This window comes from Borostomias antarcticus (genome assembly GCF_949987555.1).
Source record: "Borostomias antarcticus genome assembly, chromosome: 15".
NCBI lineage: Eukaryota > Metazoa > Chordata > Actinopteri > Stomiiformes > Stomiidae > Borostomias > Borostomias antarcticus.
This window is the reverse complement of record NC_140248.1, coordinates 23,274,356-23,296,347: the sequence shown is the minus strand read 5'-3', so window position 1 is coordinate 23,296,347 and position 21,992 is coordinate 23,274,356. Positions and strand designations below refer to the sequence as shown.

Genomic DNA, 21,992 nt, shown 5'->3' with positions numbered 1-21,992 from the left:
AAATACAGATCCTGTTGTTGGATGTAACGTTGCTTGATCTCCAGTTGAATAACGTAAACGTCATGTCAACAGCGTCCAACATCCATTCCAATTGCGCGAGTTTTCTCCCAGGATCTCCTCATACAGCGTTTTTTCATACAGCCCAAATATCTCCAAAGCTGCTGCTGCTAATCACTTGTTAACGACATCTCTGATCAGCTGTAGTTTGGATATTTTTGCGGTTTAAAATTAGGATAGAGGACACTACTAGTTGCCCCTCAAGCAGAAACGAAACTTATGTCCGGTAGCTTTCTTTCAAGGAATTCCAAAATAAAAGTCACGGAAAACAATTACACAACAAAAAACACAACTTTTTGTTTTTTTTACTCACTTGGCATTAGTCCGAATGGTATACTGTATACTGAAGTATGAAGTCTACTGAATCTGATATATACAGAATAATATTTGGAGGGCCTATTCATCAGTTAATAAGTGATAATAATGGGCAACCTTAATCTAAAAATATGCAAGCAAAGACAGTGTCATCATATCGAATATGGGTATACCATTCTAAGAGGAGAAGTCGTTTTTTGTGTGTGTTTTTTTATAAATCGGTATCTGTATCGGCCGATCCTGAGGAAAATAATCGGTGATCGGTATCGGCCCAAAAAAATCAGATCGGAGCATCCCTAAAAGATATCATGTCTCCCTGTCTCATTCTTTCCTGCATTTCAGGCAATGGAGGTTGGTTGTCTTTTTTTGAGAGGCAACAGGGAGAATAATGTGTAAAAAAGTAATTGTTTGGTTGCTTAAGTAAATAACTAACTTTTTATGAGATATCTGTTCTCTCTTTTTAGGGAAAAAGAAACATTGAAATTCTGATTAAAATGTTTCAACTATGAATCTGGACATCTACATAATTGTATTTGGCGTTGTAATTGGGATGGATATACTATGCGCCTCGCAAGAGCCATGTATCTACTCGCACACAGAAATTCTAGTTTCAAAACACTCCAAAAAGCGTCATTTGCATATAAAAATCACTAAAAATGCTGGTTGGTAAGGGTGCGCATGGGTGCGGGCAATGGCAGCAGTGATGGTGGCACATAATAATGCTTCATAAATAGCTAATATCAATCCTTTAATGATCTATCTCTTTGAAATTAAAGTATTCTTAATTAAATACCGTTCTAACACGATGCATTTCTTCCAGACCTGACGGGAGAATATTACTCCTACTAGTGTACCACTACAATAGTAACATTAGCTAACGTTAGTTCTTGGATTGAGGAGATAAATAAATGAAACCAACTCAAACTATTTATTTCAGAATGGGCTTGTATGAGTTTGTTAGTCTAGTAACGTTAACTTTCCCTTTCACGTTGACATTCTACATCCATAATCTCTTGAAAATTAACCATTTCCAATTCGATTTTATGAATCTGTTTTGTACCACTATAAATTAGATGGCTGATAGTAGCCTACCAAAATCAATCAAAAACTCGAAATTACTTCTTTTTTATTTTAAAAGTTTTTGGCTGTTTGGCTAGTGCTACCTGCTAGCTTAGCTAAGTCTTGCTAAGGTCAGTTACTTGCTAATGTTAACTAGCTAGCTTGTTCTGGTAACCAGTACGTTTCTTAGATGCATTCTTTACAGGTTTGCAATACATTTTTTGAATGCATCATGGTAGCTAATGTTAATTTACCACACCATATTTGTCACGCAGCTAGCCAACCTGCTATTTGCTAGCTAGTGCAGTGAACTAAAGTTTGCCGACCATGCTCGTTGCAACCAGACTTTTGCGGGAGGAAATCTTGTGTGATTATTTACTCGTGGGGAGAGGCTTACTCCAATTCAGCAGTATTGAGTATGAATGGAAAGTACTAACCGAAAATACAGCAATTCACAAGTGCACGTTGAACCATGGATGGCATACCGTACAGTACACTATTATACCGAGAACTGTGGCATCCCTACTCCCTACTAACTCTCAGCCAGAGAGCAGAGGACAGGCGACCAAATGTAACGCATCCCTGTTGAAGCTGGAGGGAAGAAAGGACACATGTATATGCACACCTACACATCTATTTCATCCCATATGCAATATTCAACATGAAAGGGAGGTTATCACAGAACCATGCCTTGTATGATTAAAGCATACAACACTGATTTACAGTATAGAAACATACATAATCAAAACATTTGATAAATTTAAAAATAAGCATCATTCACAGATTCGGCAATTGGCAATTTTTCTCTATTATTGTTACTACTTTTTTATTTATTTTAGCCTTATTTTTATTTTTTATTATTTTATTTTATTTTACTGGTGATACTCTCTCTGTCCCAGCATGCAGGTCCTCTGGTGAGTCCAGTGATGAGTACAATGGGTCTCATTCACCAACGAAGTTAAGAATTTCTTAGGAAGCATTTCTTCTTAACCTTCAATTACACCGTTTCAAAGAAGATTCTGGCATTCACCAACGTTCTCACATGTGGGAACTAAGAACAGAATCTACGAACACGGAAGAGCAGTCTTAAGTAGGCTACGGACTATTCGTGCAAAACACATGTTCATTTAAAATGATTTGTGATTGCGTTAACTTCAAATCTACAGTTGTATAACATTATAGGATTGCAGTACTATAATATTTCGTATCATTTATCTTATAATAATGGTTTTCATAATTTTACAAAGCAAGGGCTGTCTCCCCGATGCGCCAGGTCCAACTGTGTGCCCTTCTCCGTTAACTGAACGAGTAGGCTAATATCGTCCCATGCATTTTACTGACACTGCTAAATATGACAGGTGGAGTCAGGTCTTTAGACTTTTGTTTGGGCATGCCACGTTGACAGCTGTGTAGGCTATTTAATAGCCTACATTTTTGTAGACTGTAGGCTATTGTATATTCTATCATGTTGACATTTTGCACTGTTCTGCCTCGCTATGTTTATGCACCAAGGCAAATTCCTCATAGTAGGAGGCCTAGTTGGCTGAATTAAAATCAGATTTTGATTGTCCACGCTGGATTCGACCTGCAGTCCTCTGACTTGCCAATGCACCTGACACAACCCCACCTAAACCATTATGCTATCGAAAAGTTGACGAGTCGAAGGCGCAGATGACCAGTATTCATTCAGAGAAGTGACATCTGCGCACGACCCTGTAGTTGCATGTCCTTATATGGGGCTGGTGGGGAGATCTATGATAATTCGGGTAAGCGGCCACGAGCTTCCAATTTGTGAAGCCATGGGATTCACCATTAAGAGAAGGCAGGTGCAGAATCATCCAGCCGTTTACGAACACGTCGTGAATCACACGGGAGCTTTCTTTAGAAACGTTCTTAGGGAGAAATTTAAGAACGGAACTTAGGAGGATATTGGTGAATGAGGCCCAATGTGTCTCCCTCCATACTCCCACTTGGCTCTATCTTCTCCTCCTTCCATCCTGCCCCTCACTCTTCCCTCCCGCCTCTTTGCCTCCCTTGTGTGTGTGTGTGCGTGTGTGTGTGCGTGCATGCATGTGTGTGGAGGGAGGGAGGGTCTTCTAGACTGACTTGCCCAGGATTGGTTTACACATAACTGACAAGAATGAGGTGGTTAAACTGCATAAAGCACTTGCAATGAAAAACTTGAAATCGTAATGAAATCGTAGTGCCTTGTATAGGAAGCGAGTGTGACAGCCGGCCTGACTGGGCCTAGTCTGGGCTTGGTTCACTCTTCCTGGGTGAGAAGACCAGGCCTAGTCTGGGGCCTGGTTCACTCTTCCTGGGTGAGGAGACCAGGCCTAGTCTGGGGCTTGGTTCACTCTTCCTGGGTGAGAAGACCAGGGCTAGTCTGGGGCCTGGTTCACTCTTCCTGGGTGAGGAGACCAGGCCTAGTCTGGGGCCTGGTTCACTCTTCCTGGGTGAGAAGACCAGGCCTAGTCTGGGGCCTGGTTCACTCTTCCTGGGTGAGGAGACCAGGCCTAGTCTGGGGCCTGGTTCACTCTTCCTGGGTGAGGAGACCAGGCCTAGTCTGGGGCCTGGTTCTGGGGCCTGGTTCTGGGGCCTGGTTCTTTCTGGGGGAGGAGACCAGGCCTAGTCTGGGGCCTGGTTCTGGGGCCTGGTTCTGGGGCCTGGTTCTTTCTGGGGGAGGAGACCAGGGCATCCAAGGTGACACTGGCTTCGTATCACTTAACCATTCATGGGTTTTGAAAAACACAAATGTAATTTGCTTTTGTGTAATTGTTTTTTGTAGTGAATAGTTAAACTGACTATATAACCATAATGTTTTCTCCTGCCTTGAAATGTCAACCGATGCCCTGAAGATACTTTTTATTTGCATAGCATGATGTCATGCTACATTGTTGTTGTTGTTCTTGATGTTATTGTCGGTGTTGTTGTTGTTGCTGTTGTTGATATTATGAGACCTAGTGCTTTGTTGCAAGAACCAAGCTCAATAGACATGCAAGCGTTGACTGAGAAAGAGATCCTGCTTCTGATCTCTTGTTCCGGAGTGTTCTGCAGACCTCCATATTTGTTTGATTCTTTGTTCGTTTGTGTTCGTTTTCTTTAGAAGATTAAACTTAGCTTAGCCAACTGACATATTTTATGTCTCAATGCAATTTAAGTTTTATATTAATTGTACATGTGAACCCTAACCCTTACCTCACCCCTTTCATTAATATCTCCTGTTGATGACCCATAATACTTAGATCCACTTCAAAATGTGCAGGCACTGCTTTCTTTGTATGACCGCGTGCTTCAGCCGCCTAACCCCCCCCCCCCCCCCCTCCACACACACACACACACACACACACACACACACGTATGTGTGTATACAAAGTATACGTAAGTGTATAGACTTACAACTGTGTTCCTCCTTATGGTCGATTGGGATGCCCTGACTCCTGTGATGCTCAGCGATCCATGGCGTAGGTTTCTGATGGCCAGTAGGAAAAGCATTGGTTGCTTGGCCAGTATCCAAAAGGCAGAATAAACCCGGTGTAGCATTAAGAGCTCCTTTCAAAGAAGAACCTCCACCAACAGGCTAAGACTTGGCCCAATAGGAAACCCCTCTGATAAATGAATGAGAGAGGTGTCTACAACCACGGGTTCAGTGTCAGGGAAACAACGTGAATGAAAAACCAAAGCATTTGAAAAATGGAATTCAACTAAATGTTTGATCTATTTTACCTGTTGATTTGTTTAGCGTCCTTGTTTGTTTGTTTAGTGTATGTCCATATTTTATCACTGATTTGCCCCTTCATGCTTAAATATGTTTCACATTATTATGAACAAATCCAACTTACTTGCAACTCCTTAAACGGTTGAAGACACAATTCCATGAATGCTTTTTCTCTGGCGTGAAGGAGGTGGAGATCCTGGGTGATAATATGTTTTGGGCCATAAGAAAGTGAGAGCTTCACATGAGTTGTTTTGCATGATGTCCTGTGGCTCCCCTGGCTGGACTGCTGGAGAGACCAGAACATTGGGCTCAGTGTGTCTGCTGGAGAGATCTGAACATTGGGCTCAGTGTGTCTGCTGGAGAGACCAGAACATTGGGCTCAGTGTGTCTGCTGGAGAGATCTGAACATTGGGCTCAGTGTGTCTGCTGGAGAGATCTGAACATTGGGCTCAGTGTGTCTGCTGGAGAGATCTGAACATTGGGCTCAGTGTGTCTGCTGGAGAGATCTGAACATTGAGCTCAGTGTGTCTGCTGGAGAGATCTGAACATTGGGCTCAGTGTGTCTGCTGGAGAGATCTGAACATTGGGCTCAGTGTGTCTGCTGGAGAGATCTGAACATTGGGCTCAGTGTGTCTGCTGGAGAGATCTGAACATTGGGCTCAGTGTGTCTGCTGGAGAGATCTGAACATTGGGCTCAGTGTGTCTGCTGGAGAGATCTGAACATTGGGCTCAGTGTGTCTGCTGGAGAGATCTGAACATTGGGCTCAGTGTGCTGGGCTTGTGGGGTCCATAGCGGTTGGTTGATTGAGTACAAGTCTGTGGGACAATGAAGTGTACCATGGGCAACACATTGCATTGACCCTGTCCATTGCACATGTCAAATTTATTTTGGATTATATATGATTTATAAATTGGGTCGGAGTTAGTATATAACCTTTAGTTGTGGTGTTACAACTACTTTTTACAGTGCAATTATTTCCACGATCCTGTGTTGGAATTGATAATTCATCTAAAATGTGAAGACAATTCTTCTTTTCTAAAATAAAGGTTTCTAGTGTGTAAGAGACCAGTGTTGGTCACCCACACAATGCTTTGTACATGTGTGCAATTTTAATGTGTAGGGAAGTGTACATTTTCTATTGCATAAATATCCAATATTTTTTTCTACTGACATAATGACTGTAAAGGTGTATTTAGGTATTTAACACACTGTACAACTAAACTGGAATTGTATGATATTTTTTGCTGAAATTGTAAAATAAAACGTTTCTATATTTGAATTTAATTTTAAACTGTGATTGTCTTTATTCCAGAAGGGGCTGACTTTTTCAGTTTAGTGTCATATCATTGCCTTTCAATTTACTGAGACATGTTGTGATAAGAACAGCCTGAGAGTGAGACACGCTGTAGTCTTGGGGTTTACAGTTTAAAAGTGCATAATTACGTCATCCAATCGTGACCCCGTGGCTCCCCCTGGTGGCAGACTGGGGCATAAGAACTGGTGGGCGAACTTTGAGAACTTGCTTGTTGTGTTCAAAGTTGTACACTGCAATTTTCCAGGCATGTGGGGAAAATGCTGATTCTCGCACGCACCGTGGACACGCCTCCTCACACTGTAGTATTTAGTGTGTGTCTTCGAGATAACACTATCCATCCTAGCATGTCGCCACGCTGAAGTTGATTGGCTTTTTGCAGGAGGCTGCAACTCCAGCGAATAGGGTTTGTGCTCCAATGGATTCATGTTTCTACCATCATCGATCTGGAGGGGGAGGGACTGGCTCTGACAAATCAAAGGGTTTACACGTAGCAGCCCATGAGTTCAAACCTCCAGAATAACTAACAATGTGTACTCGTTGACAATCTCGTTGTCAAAATCAATCGCGGCATGTCTAGCTTTGTGTGGAAGGTTACACAAATGTATCCTACTGTTCTTTTTTGGTGACTGACAAACAGATCCCTTTTTATAGAAAACATACGCATAGCGATCCAGGAAGCAACAACAGAGCGACTGACATGTGTTCTAACCAATCGAATAGCGATACAAACACTTTAAGGCCCGCCTTAATTTAAAACCGACCAATGGCGACCTCGGAGTGAGTCTTCCGCAGGAGCAGGACAGGTTCTATTGTACAAGCTGTTCTCAGAGTCGCGATTGTTTAGCTCTTGTCTAGGAAATTCGTGATTTTCTCCAAAGTTTATTTCATTAGCGATATTAACCTCAAACCGCTTTTGGCTTTACGTGTCGTTCGTGACAACGGGATGTTGTGGATTGAAAGTAGCTCGCTAGCCAACAGTTTGCGTTGTCAGCACAGGAATTTGTTGGTTAGCCAGCTAGCCTAGCCTAGCCTAGCCAGCACCACCTCACCCTCCAGTCTTCTAGCCTGGCTCGGTGACGAACTTTCGGTGAATTTTAAAATCCCCATCCTTATAGTGGATGTAGAGTATCAACCATTCATCAAATTTCATTCATCAAGCCTAGCTTCACAAAGGCAAGCTCCGCCAACTCATCCGTGTTAGTTGTGCACCGACAAGACTCAAAAAGAAACGGTTTTGGGGTGAATTTTACAGCCGAGCAAAATCAAAAACCCTCCATCAGCATGAACGGGTTCAGCACGGAGGAGGACAGCCCCCACGGCCCTGCGGCCCCCCTCTACGGGCAGAGCTGCTGCCTCATCTCGGACGGGCAGCGCTGCGGCCGGGCCGCGGGGAATGCGTCCTTCAGCAAGAGGATCCAGAAGAGCATCTCCCAGAAGAAGCTCAAGTTGGACATCGACAAGAGTGTGAGTTAGTGTGGTTTATTAGGTCGACAAGAGTGTGAGTTAGTGTGTTTATTAGGTCTACAAGAGTGTGAGTTAGTGTGTTTATTAGGTCTACAAGAGTGTGAGTTAGTGTGTTTATTAGGTCTACAAGAGTGTGAGTTAGTGTGGTTTATGAGGTCTAACTGGTGATGACTTTCTATCGATAAATCATTGATGTGTATCGACTAACGCATGTATTGGCGTAGTAGTAGGTGAGTAGCTCACGTTATTAGCGTACTAACGTTACATAACAGTGAGCTGACAGCTTTACTGTAACGTTAGCTAGCTGTTAGCTTAGCTTGTATATCTTCTAGCCTCAGTACTTGGAGCTAGGCTTCTTCAAACGATAAACTAGCCCTTTAACCACACAGCTTTGATAGGAAACGCTGGACTTCTCGTCAGCCTGGCTATTTAGATGAACGTTACACTATTAGCTATGTAACGTGAGCTAACTTGGCCAGTACGTGACTAGAGACCGGGATACCGCGGGGCTGTGGAGGTCTCACTCTGTGTGGAGGTCTCTCTCTGTGCTGAGGAGGTCTCACTCTGGGCTGAGGAGGTCTCACTCTGTGCTGAGGAGGTCTCACTCTGGGCTGAGGAGGTCTCACTCTGTGCTGTGGAGGTCTCACTCTGTGTGGAGGTCTCTCTCTGTGCTGAGGAGGTCTCACTCTGTGTGGAGGTCTCTCTCTGTGCTGAGGAGGTCTCACTCTGGGCTGAGGAGGTCTCACTCTGTGCTGAGGAGGTCTCACTCTGGGCTGAGGAGGTCTCACTCTGTGCTGAGGAGGTCTCACTCTGTGCTGAGGAGGTCTCACTCTGTGCTGAGGAGGTCTCACTCTGGGCTGAGGAGGTCTCACTCTGTGCTGAGGAGGTCTCACTCTGTGCTGAGGAGGTCTCACTCTGTGCTGAGGAGGGCTCACTCTGTGCTGAGGAGGTCTCACTCTGTGCTGTGGAGGTCTCACTCTGTGCTGTGGAGGTCTCACTCTGTGCTGTGGAGGTCTCACTCTGTGCTGAGGAGGTCTCACTCTGTGTGGAGGTCTCACTCTGTGCTGTGGAGGTCTCACTCTGTGCTGAGGAGGTCTCACTCTGTGCTGAGGAGGTCTCACTCTGTGCTGAGTCTCTCCTCCACGCCTCCTACCATAAAATGGCTGTTGCTAGGGAAGCCAGTCATGGTTGTCCGGTGGGACAGACCACAGAAGGAGCACAGAGAGGCGACCATTATCGGCTGTGCCGTGATTTTATTGACAAGAGAGAAGCGGTTAGCTATGGCGAGTCAGACAGCAGAAGGCTGGTTATAACGTTACAGTAGTTGTGTGGTTTGCTGTAGGGAAGTGTTTGAGGCAGATCCCAGGTCAGGTCTGGGAGGTATTTCCTCCGGCTGCCGGTGCTTGGTGATTCGCCCACGTGTTGAGAGCGTGGCTCCTCTGTCGTCCTCAGGCAGGGATAAATAAACATGTACGATTTCATACACAACATGGATGATAATGTTTGGGATAGGGAGTTTGTCAAGACTAGTAGGTTCATTTGTCTTGTGTAAACTCTAGGGGTTCAGTGTGCAATGAAATCACCACTGCCCAATGTGTTAGTGTCACATCATTAATCTTTCTCCTGAATTGAAATAGCTTGTGAGTAGGTAGCCCTTTTGGTTGGGTTAAATGAAACGGTAATTGATCACTCCACACAGGTTGGTGAGATGCTATGGAAACCTGATTCACAAACACTGTCCCTGTTGAAGTTACTGTCACATCTCAGAGCTCTCACTTCTGCACACCTTGGTCACATAGTATCTGAATTCCTTAATTTTGTCAACATGTAGCCTAATTTATGTTTCCCATAATGCGGCATCCTAATTTTTCTCTTGTTTTTTAGGTGCGACACCTTTACATCTGCGACTTCCACAAGAACTTCATCCAGAGCGTTCGCAACAAGAGGAAGAGGAAGACCAGCGACGATGGAGGGGAGTCTCCTGACCACGACGTGGAGGTCCCAGAGGTGAGATGAAGGTTAAAGTTCAGACCAGCTGAGGTCCCAGAGGTGAGATGAAGGTTAGGTTCAGACCAGCTGAGATGAAGGTTAAGTTCAGACCAGCTGAGGTCCCAGAGGTGAGATAGGTAGGTATAGGTTTAGGTACTGCATTTGTAACGCGCTCCCCATCCAGTTGTTACACTGGCCCAGAGCGCCAATTACACACCAATGGCGGCAGCTGCCATGCAAGGCGCTTGCCTGCTCATTGGGAGCAATTTGGGGTTCAGTGTCTTGCCCAAGGACACTTCGACAGGTAGTCAGGAGGAGCCGGGATTCGAACCACCGACCCTACGATCACTGAACGACCCGCTCTACCAACTGAGCTATTCCGCCGCCCCCTGATGAAGGTTAGGTGGGGAGAGGAGGTCTGGGAAGGGGTGGGAGGATAGAAGAGGGGGTCCCCTGACCAGGACATTAACGGTGCAGGTGGGAGAGAGAGGTCATTAAAGCATGATCTCTCCACCAGCCCCCAAACTCATTAAACCAACTGTCGCAGAAAACACTCCTGATTTTACAGAAAACATACAGTGGCCATTGACTAATTATTGTTTTTTTTTATATTTATACACGTTTTAGTCAAATTATACTAATTTGAGACCAGAAGAGTTATTTTCATTTTAGTTTAGCCAAAGATGTTATTGATCCTAGGGTGTTGATGCTGCCAACGCTGGTCTCTTCCCTGATCAATGGCATGTACTCAGTGTGGGTCCACATGGCTTGTGTTCCTTGTCTTCTGATTCAGATTCAGGATACTTTATTGTCCATAGAATTCATGAGATGGTTAAACTTGTCTTTGACATGGATTCAAATGTTTTTTTATTTAACCAGATAAGTCAATTGAGAACCCATTCTCATTTACAATGAAGTCCTGACCAAGACGCAAAACAGAAGACAAGTCTGTACAAATAACAAAACATAAGTAAATAAATAATAAAACATAAGTTAACAAACAACAATAATCCATTTAAACACATCACAACATAACATCACAACATTTACAGCATATAAAAGTATAAGAAACAACAAGAGTAACTATACTGTATATATAGAACAGGGAAGTTATTTCAGAAGCAGGCTCAGTGATCACTGATCAGAGACTATCTGCTAGAAAAAAGGGGAATGAGATGAAGGTGTTTAAGTGTCTGTAAACAGCCGACTATCAGTGACACAAAGCATGTGTCTTGGGTCGGCTGTAGCTCAGTTGGTAGAGCAGGTCGTTCAATGATCGGAGGGTCAGTGGTTCGAATCGACGCTCCAACTGTCCACATGTCGAAGTGTCCTTGAGCAAGACACCTAACCCCAAATTGCTCCCAATGAGCAGGTTAGCACCTTGCATGGCAGCTACCGCCATTGGTGTGTGAATGTGTGTGTGAATGGGTGAATGAGAGGCCATTGTAAAGTGCTTTGAGTGCTGCTAAGGTGGAAAAGAGCTATATAAGTGCAGTCCATTTACCATTTACCATGTCCTTACCATCCTGTTGCATCCTATTTACCTGTCACAGGTGGACCTGTTCCAGCTGCAGGTGAACACACTGAGACGCTACAAGAGACACTACAAGCTGCAGACCCGGCCCGGACTCAACAAAGCTCAACTGGCTGAGGTGAGCCGCCTAGCATCCCTGTCTTTACCCAGCTGGCTGAGCTGAGCTGTCTTTATGGTGCCGTAGGGGACATTGTGCAGCCAGTGCTACTGAGAACACCACAAAGCTCTCATGCAGGGCTCTGTCAGTAAACGGCTAGCTCCAGGGCATTAGCCAATAAAAACAGCCCATAGGCTTTTTATATTCATGCTCTGGATGTTATTGTGCTATATAAGTGCAGTCCATTTGTGCATTATTACATGCATGATATACACTGGATGTTGATGCTAATATAAGTTGCAACAAGGGAACAGCATCAGACATGACTGTGTAATATATCTAAACTCGTCCAGTAAGATTGTTATAATGTCAACTTGCTAGACCAGTTCTGTGGGAAAGGCTCTCATTCCTGCTGGCTGTAAGGATAATTTAAACTTTATTTAGCTAGATAAAAACATTGAGATATACATCTCTTTTACAATAATGACCTTGCCAAGAAGGCAGCAAGGTGTACATGATTTGACACAAAACGACAATCACACAACAATCCAAACAAGAACATCACAACAATACAAAGACATACAAAAGGAACAGGGCAATGAATACAATCTACACAGCAAGAGAGAGACATGCTGAAATCAAGTCAATATACTGTAAATACGCATTTCGGTAAGAACAGCTTGTGGTAAGGACCTCTGAGATGTTCTGTTTAAATTTGGATAAGGAGATGAGGGAAACCCAATTAAAAACCACTCCTTATTCCAGCCTCTGTCCTCACAGAAGGCACCTGAACACGCAGCCAGGCGCTGGATCTGAGGTAGTAGGAGTCATGAACAGGTAGAAACATAGAACCCGTGTACAGGGGTAACTTGCCTAAAATGGCCGTGCGTATAGCAGGTGAAGACCATCCAAGCAGATTGTACAGTGTGCAATGGGGAGTCCTGTTGGCTGAGTTAGAAATGTGTATCAGAGCGGCGTGGTGAAGTGATAGAAACCTAACTGGATAAGCACTCCTTTCATCCACGTCACTTTATCCCCCCGAAAAACGTGGCCTTTGAAATCTTTACTATTATAATAAGGTTACTCCATCTTATTCTAGCTAGGGCTTTGCGGTGGTATCAATACGCTTAAATAACAAACAATCCATTGTATTTTAGGCCTGTAAACCCTTATTTGTATAGCATGTGTTGAGTAAGGTGTTGCAGCTCACATGTCCATGACAACTGCACAGCAAAGATCCTAGTCCTGTAAAGACCAGTGTAACTGTAAAACCTAGTAGTCCGTTCCTGAAGGACGTGTTTCAGTACCTGGTTAGAGTGTGTCAGCCTAAATCTTCTTTCCAGGGAATTCATTAGGGGTCATTATGCCTGAGTGTTGTTCTCCTGTCGGGTGTAGCGCGCTGCTCCTCGCGGAGGTGGCGTCAGTAGGCGTGCTCAGGCCACGGCGCCCATTTGCTGTGATATATTTGGTGTGCTGTTCCAATTACAGCATAATTGGTCATAGAGAGATTGTTAGGAGGGTTTGTGAACTGGACAGGTGAACCCGTGTAATCTTGCAGCTGGCCCTAACCCATGTCCTCACAAATACCCCTCTATGTAGTGTTTCCAGCTGGAGGGGGTGGGGGGGGGGGTCTAAATGAAGCTAGGTTGTAAGTTGAATGTTTCCCCAGGCTTCGGAGAGGTCCAGACCCCTATTAATGAGCCTTACACATCATTAATAAAGGCACAAGTCAACAGCTCCCACCAATTACAGGCCTCCATGTGGTGGCTCGGACATGGGGGGCTGTCAGCCCGGAGCTGGGCTGGGTCACACTGAATCCACCACACACACCACCGTGCTTGTTAGTGTAATTCAAGCACACTCCGTGCTTGTCACTATATACATTAAATCAAATGGTCTCTCACCGTGATTAGATGGGATTGAACATCTCCTAGGAACTAAGTCTGCTGAATTAATGCCTAATCCTTTTAAGGATCTTGTTTGTGGACATGTAGTATTCTTACGTCAGTGTTGGGACTGTCCTTTCAGTCCATTTATCAAAGGGGGGGGGGGGGTAAATGGAATGAGTGTGAAATTTAGACCTGCTTGATCTCGCCCACCTCCCTTGTCTGTCTCCAGCAGGTGCTCTACCGTTGCAATAATCACCATGTCATGTGATATCTATATTTAGGATGTGGTACTCCTACTCGTCATGTGATGTCTGTATTTAGGATGTGGTACTCCTACTCGTCATGTGATATCTGTATTTAGGATGTGGTACTCCTACTCGTCATGTGATATCTGTATTTAGGATGTGGTACTCCTACTCGTCATGTGATGTCTGTATTTAGGATGTGGTACTCCTACTCGTCATGTGATATTTGTTGTTAGGATGTGGTACTCCTTCTCGTCATGTGATGTCTGTATTTAGGATGTGGTACTCCTTCTCGTCATGTGATATCTGTAGTTAGGATGTGGTACTCTTACTCGTCATGTGATGTCTAGTTGGGATGTAACATCTGTATTCATGGTAACCCTAACCTTACTCCCTCCCTACTTGTTTGCTTGAAGTTTTGTCTTTGTTTATTTTTCTTCCTCTTCCAGACGGTCAGTCGTCACTTCCGGAACATTCCGGTGAACGAGAAGGAGACGCTGACCTATTTCATTTACATGGTGAAGAGCAGTAAGAGCCGGCTGGATCAGAAGTCAGACAGCAGCAAACAGCTGGACTAGAACCTTCCGACACACTGCTACACTGCCTCCCTTCACCCAATCAGACCTGGACATGCACACGCGTGTGTTCGACGAAGAGGTGCTTCTGTCAGCCAGACATGATTAGCGACTGTTCAGACTCCATCACCGCAGGCTCATGTTAATGCTGTAATGTGAATATCTTGGTATGTACAGAATACGCTAAATATGGTCTCACTAAACTGGGTTGAATGCGTTGTATGAGAGAGAACTGCCTTAAAGATGTTTGGGTTTTTTGTTACGTTTTTTTTTTTTTTCTTTCTTTTTATGTCGCTTGCTTTCAACATGAATGAATGCTTGTGCCGCCAGAGAGCGTGACGGAGGAAGACAATGGACACGTCTGTGTGATTTGTGGAATGAAAGATAAGGGAAAGGATTGTAGATGTTATGAAGTCAAGCTAGCGTACACATCCGCGGTCCAGCTGAATGAAGAAGCGCGTTTCGGAAAGACAGCGCTGAGCGATGTAGCATCTGACTCTGTGTGTCTGACTCTGTGTCTTCACTCAGACCGTACCTCTTTCTCCCTCTTATCTGACTCTGTCAGAAGCAGACACACTGCAGACTAGCATTCAGTTTCTCTCAGTCATGGTGGCGGTGTTGTCTGGCTTTTTGTGCCCAATTTTCTGAGAAAAGAATCACAGTTGTACTTTGTCCTTTGTTGTGCGTCCCATGTCAGAGTCTGTTAGATTAACAATTTACCCCTTTGTTTTGGTTTTACTGTACATCTAGTGTCAATTTTAGGATTTCCCCCCACAAGACTTATTTGAAGTTATGTTTGATAGAGGAGTAGAACACACCGTTATTAATGACATCATCTCAGTCACTGCACTAGCATGGGACACCGGTCTCAAACCTAATCCTCTTGGACCACTCAAAATCACCCAAATAGTTTAGTCATCAGACACAAGTCTATCTGTTTCAGTTCCTCACACAACTGTTGGGTTTGAATGTAGTTCTGAGAAATCATGTCTATCAGTTTTCATAGTGAGCTTTGAGCACCAATCATCTGGCACAATGTTGGGAATTATGTGTGTGTGTGTCGCGGACACTCGGCCCACAGGTGAACTGCACTGTTAATAGACTAGCTAGATAGAAAGATTGTCAAGGTTAAACACACTTCGAATTTATCTCTGTGTAAAACAGCCTTTTGTTTTTGCACCCTTTGTGTAACTAACTGATGGGGAGTTTCCACCAAGCAGGATCAGCAGTAAGTCACACAACTAGCGAGGAAAAATAATCTGTTCTGTTTTTTATGAAGTCACATAATTTAAAATGCTAAATTATTCAGGATTTAAAATAAAAATCAGCTGGTATTACTCATTGATCCTGCTTTCTGGAACTCTAATCAGGAATGGTATATTATTATTGTTTATCAGCACTGCTGTGTACTTGCTGTCTGCTAGTGGCTGTCAGTGTTGATCCTCCATCTTCCATGGATGATGGTGGTGTACGTTAGTGAGTCATTTTTAAGTTTTACCCGTCATATTTAAGTCAAGTGGGAAGAGTCCATTGTCCATGTTAGGTCAGTCACTGGCGTCTCCTGAGTTTCTCTGCTAGCTTCAGTAGTGCCACGTAGATTCTCCTACTTCTCTCCTATGTTAACGTCTTGGCTGTGATGAATTTACCTTAGCTGTTGTAATAGATGACACACATATTTAAATATGGCTGCTTGTTGCTCTTATTAATAAACCTATTGTACATTGAAACTGTCTTAATTTCTCTCAAATTTGAATTACCCTTTTGATCAGGGTTATTGCTTGATGTAGTCTGAGAAAAATACACGCATCCTTAAAATTGGACAAAGAAAGCTTGTAAGACTTGTGATTCTTCTCTTCAACCCTCATCTTTTCCTACTGGCACTAGAACGTGTTGAACTGTAATAGCCAGGAGCTCTCAGAACTGTAGCTGTTGGATTCCACCAGTAGATGTCGCCACTTCCCTGTAACAGCCTCCCAGCCCAGCACCCCGCATCACAGCGCTCAGACGAGGAGGTTGTAATGGCTGTAAAGACTGGACCATCGAACTGTGTCAAATCCACGCACAGGCTACAGTGCTGTTCAGGTGAACCACACGTGGGTCTTAGTGCAATCCTATTTCAATTCCCATGTTAGAATTATACAGATGTGTGTGATTTGTTGATGGTTAGCAGTACAGATATAGCCTACCCAAGAGGAGAAAATGACTAGAGTAAGAGCTAAATGACGGCCAAAGGGATCAAAATCCTAGAAAGAAGATGCTGGAAAATTGGTATTATTAGGCTAATCAGGCTGTGTGACCTAATTCAACTGAAGTTGTTGTTTCGCCCGATGTTATTATACAGCGATTAGGTAATGGCCTAGAGGCCTAAACTAAACCGTCTTTTATTGTTAATTGTTGTACAATTTCAACAGAGAAAGACGCAAAGACAGCCTGTATGTTCCCGTTTCCCAGAAAATAATACTTCCTAATTAAAACGGATAAGTGATTCTAGCTCATATGATAATTTCGATAACAGTATTGGTAGTTTTATGTAGACTCAAAAAGGGGCTGCAACTCTAAGATAATTCACAATAATGAAACTAGTTTTAGTCTAGGGCCTAGGCCTACTATATGTCTGCAAACGTAGTGATATTGCCTATATATTCTGGACAGTTTTCATAACTCATGGACAATACGATTTCACCAATAGGCTACAGAATAAAATATTGCATTATAGGCTCGGCTATCCGGCTGCTGTAGTTGAAAAGATGTTCGCATGCGGCCTAAACAGCCGTATGGTTTTCTGTTTAGGACGTTGGGGGATTTTAAGCCTGAGATGTGTTGTAAAAATCATAATCAAACACTTCGTTTTCACTTACGACTTTCCAGAGAATTGTGATGAAATACGTAATTCATTTATTCAGTCAAGAAGATAGTCACACCCAAATGTGCACTGGACACAATTTCCACCAAGTCATGAAATTCGAATAATTTGGTGTGTTTATTTTTACCTTTCAATGGGCACCATTTTAATGGTGAAATATGTGTTAAATTTAATATAATAGAAAGAATTAATATATCGTAAATTCATTTAGAACGTAAACTGAACAGTGACGTTAATCTGAGGTAGATCCAACATATTTTCTAAGCCAGACAGTACGACAATAGAAGCCTTTTAGGCAAACACTATTCTGTCTTTAGTGTGTTGAGTCATGTAGTCTACAATAATAATTACTATTGAACCTGTGGTCATCTACAAGTTCTTAGAAGCTAGGCTGTCTCAGAATTAAAATCTAAATTCTCTTAACATGAGAAGTGTTCATATAGGCAGTTGAGTCGTTTACTCTACATACATACTCTACCAAGTCCATGTTTGAATTTCAACATTGCACGTATAGGTGTGTGTGTGTGTGTGTGTGTGTGTGTGTGTGTGTGTGTGTGTGTGTGTGTGTGTGTGTGTGTGCGCGTGTGTGTGTGTGTGTGTGTGGGTGGGTGTGGGTGTGTGTTAAGTGGTTGTATTCCTTGCAGCGAGTGCTTGAATACCGAGTCTTTGAGTGGGTTTTTGCTTCTCAGTGAAATTGGGAAACCGTCACTGGTTCAGTTCCAAAGCCCAGACTTGCTGAGGCCAACCAGTCCGTCCTTTTAACTTTTTCTCGCTTCCTAACGACTCTTGCAGGCCTTCGTTCTGTGAAAGAAAGGAAACATGAGATATTGACATAAAATTTGCAAATGAGGGCTATTTTGATTTACCCCAAATATTTGACATTTAGAACTGAATTTGCACGATCGGCCTATTGTTGCTTGGTTTAGGTTTCACGTAAATAGCATTTCTACACATATGATTCACATTCTGCTTTTTTGCTCAAATGTGTTTGTTGTTGTGTGTGTTTATTTGCTGTGCTATGTGTGTTTATTTGTTGTGTTGTGTGTCTTTATTTGCTGTGTCAAATAAATTACCATTGTCACAGCATAATAGGCTATTGTAGCCTATTATCACTTTTACGCATAGACCTGAATATAGCCTACTTTGTTTGAATGTTATATTCCTTTACTAATTCATGAGCTAATACTAATTATATGTGCGTAAAATTGTCAGGGACTTTTTTTAGGGAGTTTTGCATTATGATTTTGCATAACGTATTAATAGCTTATATAGGCTATAGCCTACCTATACCTACTCTCAAAAACCATAGTGCACACTAGCCTATAGCCTGTTACGCTGTCAATTATTCTCAAAAACAGGCCATTTGTCAATTCATACACTTTCTTATACGTCCATTGATCTATTTGTGAATGAATGTTGCACAATAAATTATTATGACAATACAGTAGAAAGCATACCATCTCCCGTTTCCGTTTTAAATCCCTGTTGTCATATTTCTTGATCTCGGCCTTGAATCCCTCCGTCTCCCCAGTGTCCTTAGCCAACACGTCCATTAGGTAGGCGATGTAGCTTGTTGCCAGTCGTAACGTTTTGATTTTAGACAGTTTCGTGTCCGCTGGAACATTTGGAATACACTCTCTCAACTCAGCGAAGGCAGTGTTGATACTCTCCGTCCTCCGTCGCTCCTTCTTTGGTCCGGACGCTCTCCTCTTCCCCATGCGCGCAGAGAGGCCGTCCAGCTGGCCCTCGCTGGCCGGGCCCGGAGCCCCGAACTCGGAGGAATAAGGCGTCTGGATGTGGAAGTCGGGAGGCACCTCGCCGTGGTTCACCACCCAGCTCTGGAAGTACGGGTTATCTTGGTGACACCTCTGGACGAATGGAAACGTGTCGTGCATCAGATGGTGATGCTGGTAGCTCCCAATAAGGTTCATGTTTAAAATAGACGGTTGTCCGCGTGTCCCTCGGCTGCTGGTCTGGGGCTGGGTCGGCAGCCTCTCTGCCCGAGGGTTGAGCTGCTCACCTCGTACCGAGAAGTAGCTTTCTCAAATGATGCTCTGCTTAACAGAGAACACTCACTCTCCTATAAAATAAAATAAATAACAAAGCAACAAATCGACCAGGCTACAAACAAACAAACGTTTTCTAATGTGTTTCTTCCCCCAATTTGCCAGTCAGGTTTATCGAGGAGCTGTCGGTATCATTGTCGCCTATTAAATAAAGTTAGATTGCATTGAATCGGGGGGGAAATACATCCAGTTTGGTGTTTTGGAGAGCACTGTTTTTTTTAGGAGGATTGCTCTCATTTGCCCAAGAAATTTGAGCCAGAAGGTTCTGGTGCAGGTTTATATGGTGGAAGGCAGCGAGGCGCGGGATAGCCAATGGGGCGCGAGCAGCAGGTCTGGGTGGAGAGTTCCGTTCTGCCGCGAGCTCTCCGGTAACACGACGCGCGCGCCACGGTGCCACAGTCAACCGGGCTGGTAACCGGGTACTGTAGTAGTAACTGGGTAGAACTGGTGGCACTGCGTCTGGAGAGTATATAGTCTAGATTAGGCTACTTCCCCACCCCCCCTTGACATAAAGGAGTGTAGATAGGATATATATTGCCCTCATTTGAACGTGCTTTATTCAAATATTTGTCATGGAGAAAGTTAGCCTATTTAGAGTTTCACAGACATTCAGACATTTGGAAATATTTTAGGCGCCCGTTTTACGCAATTTCAGTTGTTTTTTCAGTTGTTTATTATTAGGCTATAGGCCTATAGTTTTAATGCTAATAACAATTTTTATTTCCTCTCCTAGTGAATCATTTTTAACACGTGTGTCGTCGGATAGCCTAGAGCTTTCATTCATACTTTCGTAGTCAGACTAAATTATATGTGTAGTCAAACATTATAGGCCTAAGACATGGCACATTTTTATTGATAGGCTACAGTTTCATAATGACGGGACACATAGGCCTAACAATAATAATAATAATTATTATTATTTTCTTCAAACCGGGGGTCACATTGAGACAAATCTAGACAAATAGGCTATTCTCTCAAAAAGTCTATTTAACTGTTTAAGTCTCTTAGCCTAATTATTTGAAAAACCTATTTGATAGGCCTACCGTCTATTATTGATAGGCCCGCAGTCTGTTATTGAACACTAGGCCTATGTTAGTCGATACAGATTAGAGGATCAATAGATTATTATGGATCTTATTTAGGCTGCTTAAAAATAGCAAATTCAAATTGAAAAAATATTTGTAACTTAATCTTATTGAGTGACCTACATTTAAAAAAAAAAATCCACATTTGAATTTGTTGTGATTTGTTCCTTAGCAGCCAGAAGATTGGTTAGGCCAGTTTAATGATCAAACTGGGCCAAATGAAGTAGGGCCTATTCAAAGCCTCTAATACCGTACTTAATTCTGATTGATCTAGTGCTTTGGGCTAATATTTGATTCAAAGGTTAAAGCATATAGTCTTGAATATGCCTTACTAAAGTGTTAAATTCCCCATATTCTCCACATTTCAATCAGACTGTGAGAGACCACGGCCGCGCCGTATCTCCCCTCGGTCAGCTATTGTTAAATTTCCACAGCTCACTCAAGTAGCCTCGCATTCCCAACACATCGTCTTATCTCTCTCAGCCTAAAGCATTATCCCATTACATTGCATGACCTTGACGCTATTTGGAAACCATTTACTGCGTGTCTTATCTAAATATAGTCATAAATCAAGGAGTGTCACTTTCCAGTATAAGACATATTCCATAAAAGCCCCTCTTGTAAGGCAACTGTTTATATAAGGGTGGTTGGCTGCATAGTTTACTGTCTCCCGTGTTAATGCAAACGGTCACGAGAAATCATCCGTCACAACGTTATGTCCATTATTGATCAACGTGTAGCCATGTTGTGCAGTTGAGATATGTTGATTTTCTGTATTCTTTTCTCTCTTGGATGTGCGTGTATTTTCCGTCACGATTTTCTGTATTCAGCAAGATAAAACAAAACAAAAACAAAAAAACAAGCTTACTGTATCCCATTCAATAAAAAAAAGTCTTCTCATTTTGGACCATTTTTTTCGATCGGACTTTTTTGTGTGTGGCAGGAGATATCATCAAGATTCAATTAATACAGAGGGATTGTCAGTATCCCCGTAGAATATGGATGTAAGTAGGCTATAGTATAAACAGTCTAGGTCTAGTTTATCAGGTTGCTGACAGTGCCCCGTTGTCGACACTACTTATGCCTATACAGGCCTACCTACAGTATTCTTGTACTTGTTATTTGATTCTAGATATAATTTCATCTTAGGCGGTTCATAAGTGCATTACAGGGACCATGCCATTTTAATCGATGTTTATTTCACGATGCAGGTACATCACAAAAAAGAGAGAATGATGTAGATCATCCGGGCTCCCTCGTTCTCCCCTGTCCTCCTGTCACCGTCTACAGAGACGCAGACACACGCTTAAAAAGAAAACATGGCATTACTGATTAAGATGTCCATTGCACAGTAATGAAATGCAATACTGGTCATATTTTCCCAACCCCCCCCCCCCCCCACACACACCTCTCTCTCTCTGTCTCTCTCTCTCTCTCTCTCATACACACACGCACACACACACACAAACACTCACGCACACACAAACACACACGCACCCTCTGACATTGCAAAAGTGAAAATTCATCAGGGTCTAGTGGACTTGTAAATTCATATTTATCTTGTTCTCTCTATCAGACGCCACTTTTCAACCATGCTGTAGTGGAGGTGGTTCCATGGTTCGCCATGTGTGCACCCCCAAACCATGATCCTTCCCCTCAGCCCTCTCTCTCTCTCTCTCTCTCTCTCTCTCTCTCTCTCTCTCTCTCCCCCTCTATAGCT

At 43.2% G+C, this 21,992-nt stretch overlaps 2 protein-coding genes across 2 annotated transcripts; one reads left to right on the top strand and one right to left on the bottom strand.

The window, feature by feature from the left end:
* Positions 1-7,332: 7,332 nt before the first annotated feature.
* Positions 7,333-14,480, top strand: sap30l (sap30-like). Its single transcript, XM_084450448.1, has 4 exons — positions 7,333-7,929; positions 9,814-9,936; positions 11,472-11,570; positions 14,133-14,480. Exons 1-4 carry the CDS (start codon positions 7,747-7,749, stop codon positions 14,259-14,261), a joined length of 534 nt encoding a protein of 177 aa, XP_084306574.1. The 5' UTR covers positions 7,333-7,746; the 3' UTR covers positions 14,262-14,480.
* Positions 14,481-17,245: 2,765 nt separating this feature from the next.
* Positions 17,246-19,401, bottom strand: LOC311318629 (heart- and neural crest derivatives-expressed protein 1-like). Its single transcript, XM_084450007.1, has 2 exons — positions 18,579-19,401; positions 17,246-17,922 (listed from the first exon to the last, which is right to left on the bottom strand). Exons 1-2 carry the CDS (start codon positions 19,050-19,052, stop codon positions 17,827-17,829), a joined length of 570 nt encoding a protein of 189 aa, XP_084306133.1. The 5' UTR covers positions 19,053-19,401; the 3' UTR covers positions 17,246-17,826.
* Between the last annotated feature and the right edge of the window lie 2,591 nt (positions 19,402-21,992).